The 8,511-nt window shown below is 47.0% G+C and overlaps 1 protein-coding gene across 1 annotated transcript; it reads left to right on the forward strand.

Moving 5' to 3' along the window:
- Window positions 1–433: 433 nt before the first annotated feature.
- Window positions 434–8,459, forward strand: LOC113231118 (the record flags this gene model as incomplete). The annotated part of the gene is made up of 3 exons (XM_026465679.1): window positions 434–1,846; window positions 1,929–5,586; window positions 7,207–8,459. Coding segments are annotated over exons 1-3 (6,324 nt in total), but the record flags the coding sequence as incomplete, so codon positions are not given.
- Window positions 8,460–8,511: the final 52 nt, after the last annotated feature.

Consider the following 8,511-nt stretch of genomic DNA (forward strand, 5'->3'; position numbering starts at 1 on the left):
CAATATTAGAGTCGACTCTACATTAATTATTACATTGCTTATTAATTACGACACACTACTACACAACCAGGGAAATACTACCTCGCATACTTACCAGTATTTTGGAGACCTCCAACGGCGGCGACGACAACCTTGAGCTGCTGTGAGACCTGGAAAAGAAAGTAGTTGTAAAATATACAAACAAATAGGATATCTACAAATACACACATACAAACACAAAACACACGCACACACACACACACACACACACACACACACACACACACACACACACACACACACACACACTTAAGACTAGGCTAGATTAGGCTAAGATATTATATTTATAAAACTTATACAAACTTCACCACTTTTACATTTTCCGTTTTGGACTTGAATAACTTTATTCATTTTTATTTTTATTTTTATCTGCTTGACGCATACCTCCAGCGACATGTTTGGTTTCCGTACCCCGGCGAAAGAGTCGATCCAGAAAAAGGACTCCTCACCCAGAGAGGAAGAGAAGAGAAAAATGACAGAGGGGGCCGGTTCCCCAGTAGACCTAGAAAACAAACAGACGACATCAAAAGTTCGGCGTAGCGTAGGCGAAATCGAAGCTAGGCGAACGTCGCCTCAGCTCAAGAAGCAAGAACAACAGCCTCAACACGGGGAAAAACCAAAACCAAAGCCGACTACCGGTGGGATAAAGTTAAGCTTTGGGCAAAAGGCGACGACGGATGCAAAAGGTTGCTCCCAAAAAGGCAAACCGACGAGCATAGAATCAGAGAAGTCCCCAACATCCAAAACGCCAACGATAAAATACAAAACGCGAACTGCCGAAGCCAAAGCTTGCCTTCTAAAAGCAAAGATCCAGATAGACAAGAGTAGGAATCTCAAAAGCGACATAAAGGCCGATGTCTTAGAAGCTGTCGAAAGGCTTTATGCCTTGGTAAAAGAAGCAGAAGAGGGCAGAAAGTCAACAATAACAACCCACGACCAAGTACAACCAGTCCACGAAACCATCCATAGTGACCTAGCCACTCGGATCGAGGAGCACTCAAAGCACCTAAAAGAGCACACCAAAAAGATGGAGGAGCTTAAGGAAGCCATCGAAAAGGAGAGGCAGAGAGATCAAGTGGAGAGACTAACCTACGCTAGCGTTGCAGCACATCAAAACATAAGGATGCTTCCAAACAAGAGGGAAACGCTGCACTCCGTTGTTATCACCTCAACAGATGAGAATGATACTGGAGAGCAGGTTTTAGACCGCGTCCGGAAGGCTGTAGACGCGAAAGAGGGCTGGCTCACAGTACAAAAGGTCCGCAAAGCCAAGGATCGCAAGATAGTGATGAGCTTCAAGTCAAAAGAGGATCAGGCCAAAGCAAAAGAAAAGCTGTCGAAGAACGAAAACCACCTCGTAGTCGAAGAGATGAGGAACAAGGACCCGCTTCTGATTTTGAGAGACGTCCTAATAGACAACAAGGACGAGGGCGTCCTCAAAGCCTTACGAAATCAGAACCGAGAAATCTTCAAAGGCCTCGACGAAGGGGAGGACAGAGTCGTGATAAAGTACAGGAAGAGGGCCCGAAATCCCCTGACCGGCCACATTATCTTGAGTACGTCCCCGAAGATCTGGAGGAGAGCGGTTGACGCTGGAATGCTCCACATTGATCTGCAACAAGTAAGAGTGACAGACCAGTCGCCACTGGTGCAGTGTTCGCGGTGCCTGGCATATGGACACGGGAGGCGTTTCTGCAAGGAAACCGAGGACCTATGCAGTCATTGTGGAGGTCCCCACCTGAGAGCGCAATGCCCAGAATGGCTAGCGAACGCTGCACCAACCTGCCGAAACTGTAGTAAGGCGAAGGTGGGAAATGTGGAGCATAACTCGTTTAGTAGCGACTGTCCAACCCGACAGAGATGGGATAAAATAGCACGGTCCACAATAGCTTACTGCTAAAGTTGCCCATGGCAAAAAACTCCCCCTCCACGTTATACAAGCGAACCTGCAAAGGAAACAGCTGGCCACACATGAACTATTCATGGAAGCGGGGAAGCGGAAAGCAGCCATAGCCCTACTGCAGGAGCCATATGTCGGAGGAGCCAACAATATGAAGGGACGAGGGGGCGCGAGGATCTTCCAGTGCACGAACCCGGGAAATGGGACTGTGAAAGCTGCAATAGCCGTATTTCATCCAGACTTACAGATTATCCAGTATCCGCAACTCACCACAACCAACATCTGCGTGGTGGGGATTAGGGCGGGTGCCTGGGAGGTCACTTGTGTCTCCTATTACTTCGAAGACACAGAGCCCATAGGTCCATATCTAGACCAAATCCGGAAGATCGGAGAACAGGTGAACCCAAGAAGGTGGCTCCTCGGAGGGGACTCCAACGCTAAAAGCACGTGGTGGGGGAGCAACAAAATTGATGCCAGAGGTGAAGAGATGGCAGGAACGCTTGATGATTTGGGTCTGATCGTACTAAACAGTGGGGAAATTCCGACCTTCGATGTGATAAGAGGCGGCAAAAGATACTCAAGTCATGTGGACGTGACTGCCTGCTCTGTGGAACTGCTGGACCTGGTAGACTGCTGGAGAATCGCCGAAGACCTGACGAGTTCGGACCATAACGGCATAGTATTTGACATCCATCTGCAAAAAATTACACCAAACAAAATTAAAAGAACGACAAGAATTTATAATACTAAAAAAGTTAATTGGGCCGCATTTCATGTGAAATTAGGCCAATTAAAACAAGTCTTTGAACTTAACAAATCCAAATTAGAAGAGATAAATACAATTGAAGCATTAGAGTCAGTAGTTAGTAAATTTACAGAAGTCATAAGTAGAACCTGTGAAGAAACAATACCTAAAATAAATAATAGAAAGAAACTCACCTTGCCGTGGTGGTCCGAGGAGCTGGAAACATTGAAGAAAGAAGTAGCTACCAGGAAGAGTAGAATCAGATGCGCTGCACCAGTCCGCAAACCGAAGGTCGTAGAAGAATATCTGAAACATAAAGAGAAGTACGAATCAGAAGCGGCAAAGGCCCAAATCAGAAGCTGGAAGGAGTTCTGCGAGAAGCAGGACAGAGAGGGCCTTTGGGAAGGCATCTATCGAGTGATAGGTAGAACGAGTAAAAGGGAGGAGGACGTGCCACTAGAAAAGGAAGGTGAGGTGCTAGACGCAAGGAGCTCAGCAAAACTCCTGGCAGAGACATTTTACCCTGAAGACCTAGAGGAAAACGACAATTGCGATCATCGAACAACAAGATTGCGAGCTAAAGCCGTCAATGAACCGACCCAAAACTGCAAGCAGGATCCGCCGTTTACGATGGTAGAGTTAAAAACTGCAATCAGCTCATTTAACCCAAAAAAGGCACCAGGCGGAGATGGGTTCACAGCAGATATCTGCCTGAATGTAGTAGAACAAGATCCTCACTTCTTCCTAGATTTAGTGAATAAATGCCTGACCTGCCACCATTTTCCCAGGGCGTGGAAGGAGGCCACAGTAGTGGTCCTAAGAAAACCTGGAAAAGAAAAGTATACCACGCCTAAAGCATACAGGCCTATTGGCCTTTTATCCGTACTCGGGAAAACTTTAGAAAAATTAATTGTTTCAAGGCTCAAATACCACATACTTCCTAAAATTAGTACCCACCAGTACGGCTTTATGCCACAAAGGAGCACCGAAGACTCCCTCTATACCCTACTTAAACATTTGAACGACAAATTGACTCAAAAGAAACTGATAACACTAGTGTCACTGGATATAGAGGGAGCCTTCGATAGCGCCTGGTGGCCCGCCATTAAAGTACGACTGGCGGAGGAAAATTGTCCCTTGAATTTGAGGAAAATCATGGACAGTTACCTGAGCGACAGAAAGGTAAAAGTCAGATATTGCGGGGAAGAATACCAGAGGGAGACTCAAAAGGGTTGCGTACAGGGGTCAATAGGAGGGCCAATACTCTGGAATTTACTCCTGGACCCACTCCTGAAACGATTGGAGAAGGGGGCTCACTATTGTCAAGCATTTGCGGATGATGTGGTCCTTATTTTTAACGGAGAAACGGCCCAAGAGGTCCAAAGACGTGCCAATTGCGCCCTCGAGTGTGTCCGGGAATGGGGTGTCGCGAACAAACTTAAATTTGCGCCACATAAGACGAGCGCAATGGTTATCACACGCAAACTAAAATATGACACCCCGCGCCTGAACATGGGAGGGGTCAATATTGGCATGTCTAAAGAGATTAAGCTGTTGGGAGTCATCTTGGATGAAAAACTTGCATTCAATCAACATGTCGCGGGAGTATGCAAGAAGGCGATTAGCATATATTACCAACTACAACGTGCAGCGAAAGTTAGTTGGGGACTGCACCCGGAGGTAATACGAACTATATACACTGCAACAGTCGAGCCGATAATCTTGTATGCCGCCAGCGTATGGGCTCCGGCGGTAAAAAGGTTAGGGATTCAGAAGCAATTAAACGCAGTTCAGCGAGGCTTTGCTCGGAAGTTATGCAGGGGCTACCGCACCGTCTCCCTGAACTCGGCACTGGTTCTGGCTGGGATGCTCCCTCTCGACATTCGTGTACGCGAGGCAGCCTCACTATATGAGGCCAAGAGAGGGGTACCTCAGTCAGCGCTCGGAGACAGGGAGGTGGAGCGAATGACACCAGCACTACAATCCCCGCACCCCGCGGAGCATATTGGCTGGGAGTTCAAAAGACTGGTGAACCAGGAACACTTAGACCTAAATAGCAATTTCGATATCCGCATATTCACCGATGGCAGTAAGGTGGAGGGCAAGGTCGGGGCGGCGCTATCCATGTGGAATGGTGCTGTCGAGACCAAAACCCTCAAACTTACTTTGTCGTCGTATTGCACCGTATACCAGTCGGAGCTCCTGGCCATATGCAAAGCGACGCGTGAGGCTGTAAAATCTAAAGCGAATAGCATTGGAATCTACAGCGACTCGATGGCAGCATTACAGACGGTCACTAACTTAGGTGCCCTCCATCCACTTGCAGTCGAAACCCGCCAGAACCTGCGGAAGGCCTTACTCCGGAACAAATATATAAGTTTGTTCTGGATAAAAGCTCACGCGGGTCTGGAGGGTAACGAACGCGCCGATCACCTTGCCAAAGAGGCCGCTGTGGGTTCCAAGCGCAGGCCTGACTATGACCTGTGCCCGGTTTCATTCGTCAAGCGAATCATTCGGATGGAATCGCTTGACGAATGGAACCGGAGATACCAAAACGCTGAAACAGCGGGAGTTACAAAACTTTTCTTCCCCGATGCGGTGGCGGCGTACAGGGTTATCCGAAAAATCACACCAACAAGCTTGACAACACAGATCATGACAGGGCATGGTGGATTCTCCGAGTACCTGAATCGATTCCGGTGCAAGGAGAATCCATCATGCATCTGTGAACCGGGGAAGGATGAGACGGTCCCGCATATATTGCTCGAGTGCCCAGTATTTAGTGTCGAAAGGCACGAAGTAGAAACCAAGATGGACTCCAAGATAACATTAGATGAAATAAATAGGATAATGGTAGGTAAAAATAGAGAGGTGTTCCTAGATTATTGTAAGAATATAGCAAGTAAGGTGATAAAAAGAAACAAATTGTAATAAGAAAATTATGTTTATTAAATAATTGGACTTATTTTAGTTAAACATAAGATGATAAACAGTAATAAAAATGTTAAATATTAGAATAAGATAGGAATAATGTCTCCAGAAACATACCAATAGTAGATAAGTAAATAAGAGAAATAGATGTCTGCAGAAGAAATTATTACCCCTCACAATCCTGTACATAGAAGATAAGTAAAAAGAAAAGTAAACAGTATAAGTAAGTAGTTAGACGGGTTATCCCACCCGGTACAGAGTGAAAGAGATAGAATGATAGAAAGACCAAGTATGTAGAATAAAAGTGCGAGAGGAATAAATGCGAGAACTGATATGAAAGAGAACTTAAATGAAAACAGACTCCCTCGTTCAATGCTGGAGGTATAAGAATAAAAAAAAAAAACCTAACCTAACCCAACCCAACCCAACCCAGTTACGATAGAAAACCGAACAAGTGAACATCTGCTCCGCGCAAAAAATTCATTAAAAATAGAAAAATACATATAGTTAAGTTAATATTGTTGAAAAGTGTTTGTGTGTGTTGTGATTCACCCGGATAAGTGTTGGCAAGTCACTAGGTGCAGGGGTTCCAGAGCTATAAGACCTCAACTTTGGAGCTTCACTGAGACCAAGCTAAACAAGGTATTGTAAAGCCCTATACATGTACGTAAAGCCCGTAATATTCTCAGTACATTGGTGAAAAAATCGGGAAAATTGGACTACAATTGGAGGAGCTACAGTAACAGAAATATACGGTAAATTATCCCGACCAAAGTTCAAACAACGTAAACACCACGTACACGTCGTCGCGTCATCGCTACACGAGTACGCGACATAGATTTGTATAGGGCTCCACAAGCGGCTCGAAGACTTGCAGCCCACCTTGGGTGCTCCGGACCAGCCCATCAGCAGCAGCACCATAACCAACAACTCCCCCCTCACCACTTTACCCCGCCCTCACCCCTGCACTCCACACGAAACCTCCCCTCCCCCCGCCCCTCCCCCCGCCCCTCCCGCAAAAACCCCCTCCGCCCATAACTCCTCAGCGGCTCATCCTAGGAGAACGCGCGAGGACTCATCAGTACAGGGAAAGGACGAGCTACAATCCTGCCCCTACCGATTTTTTTACCCCCCCTCTCTCCCTTCCCGCAAAATACCCCTCTGCCCGTAACTCCATAACTATTAATCTTTGAGGACCGTGCGAGGGCTCACCAGAACCGGGAAAGGACACACTACAATCGTACCGCTACAGATCCCCCCACCTCTCCCGCGAAATACCCCTCTGCCCGTAACTCCTTCAAGATTGGTCTTAGAGGACCGTGCGAGGAGTCATCAGAACCGGGAGAGGACACACTACAATACCACCCCTACAAACTTTTGAATTTCCCCTCTACGCGCACAATCCACGTAACTCACAAAGCCGAAGAAACAAACGTATTTTTAATTATTTTTAAGTCACATTTTGTTATATTGTTATACTCCTGTAAACACTGCTCTTTTGGCAATTTACTTAATTTAAGTCCTAGCCTATACTAAAATAAATAAATAAATAAAATGTCGTCTAACACCGTACGTATCGCAAAAAAACCAGCTGCGGAGACCGTTAAGCCAACGAAAAAGGCGAAAACAACTCGGCCATCAGCATCGAAAACAGCCACGCGATCGCTGAGGGAACAAGTATTGGCGAAGGCCACAGTAGCCAGGTCCTCTATGAGCGAGGACTCATCTCCATCGACAGCTAATACCGAGCCGGTCCTCAGTAGCTGCAAAAAAGTAGAGGAATGGTCTCGGGAAGAGCTGCCTCCGCGCCCCATCGTGTCGGACGACGAATCCACAGCGTCCGAATCTTACTTTTCAGATCAGCAAGACACTGGACGCCCTAGCTACATACAAACCACCACAAAAATACGAGGAGTGGAAATGGACATGGCAACCAGACTAGCGAATGAGCTGTTCCTGAAAGCAAAAGACGCACTAGAAACTGCAGGCAACATGAAAAGAGAGTGCAAAGCAACCGCACTCGAGTGCTTGCAGTCACTCTATGAAACTGTGCTAGCTCTTTCAGATTCCAGGTCGAGACACAAATGCAACCTGGAAAAAGAAAGAAGCCGACATGCTCAGGAGCTAGTCAGGGTGGAACGGGCTCACAATAAAAAACTCCAAGATCTCACGGAGGGCCTAACCAAGGAGCTTAGGCAAGCCCGAACCGATATCACCACTACTCTCAACGAAGCCAAGGCAGTCCGGGGTTGGCTGGAGTACGAGACCCGGGAACCGCATAATAAGATTCGGGAAATCAATGCTGCGCTGAAAGCTCTAGACGAAAGGCTGAAACATCAAGCCCACATCTCGTCCAACGAAAAACCGGTCGACGGGAACACTCACCACGATCAGGAGACTTTGACAAAGCTCCTTCTTAGGGCAGAGTCCTTGTCGAGGCAATTGGACGAGAACAGAAGGGATCTGGAAAAAATCAAATCCAACACGATCCACGTCCAGAGCAACACAGAAAAAGCGATTGAGCTTCTCGAGTCACGGTCGCGTATCCCAGTAGAAGAAAGCGAGAGAACTAAAGGCTGGGAACAACTGGAAGAGGTAAAAACGGTTCTGAGTGATATAAAGAGAACGATCAGCCGAGAACCTGTCCCGAGCAATTCGACAGCAACCGACCTAACTGAACACCTGCAACCAATCACCGAACGCCTCGAAGCAGTATCGTCGGAGATACGAACAATGCGAGAGTCTAGGCAGAAAACTCCACCACCGGCCCAGAGCATCGGAGCCGAATTAGCTATAGCGGAGATAGCAAAAAAGACGAGAGCTATCCCGACATACGCAGAAAAGGTGAAAACGGTGCCAAACCCAAAGCCCAACCACACTTTGATAGTGTCGTCGA

This window comes from Hyposmocoma kahamanoa, unplaced genomic scaffold (genome assembly GCF_003589595.1).
Source record: "Hyposmocoma kahamanoa isolate Upper Pololo Valley unplaced genomic scaffold, ASM358959v1 100012, whole genome shotgun sequence".
NCBI classification, from domain to species: Eukaryota; Metazoa; Arthropoda; class Insecta; order Lepidoptera; family Cosmopterigidae; genus Hyposmocoma; species Hyposmocoma kahamanoa.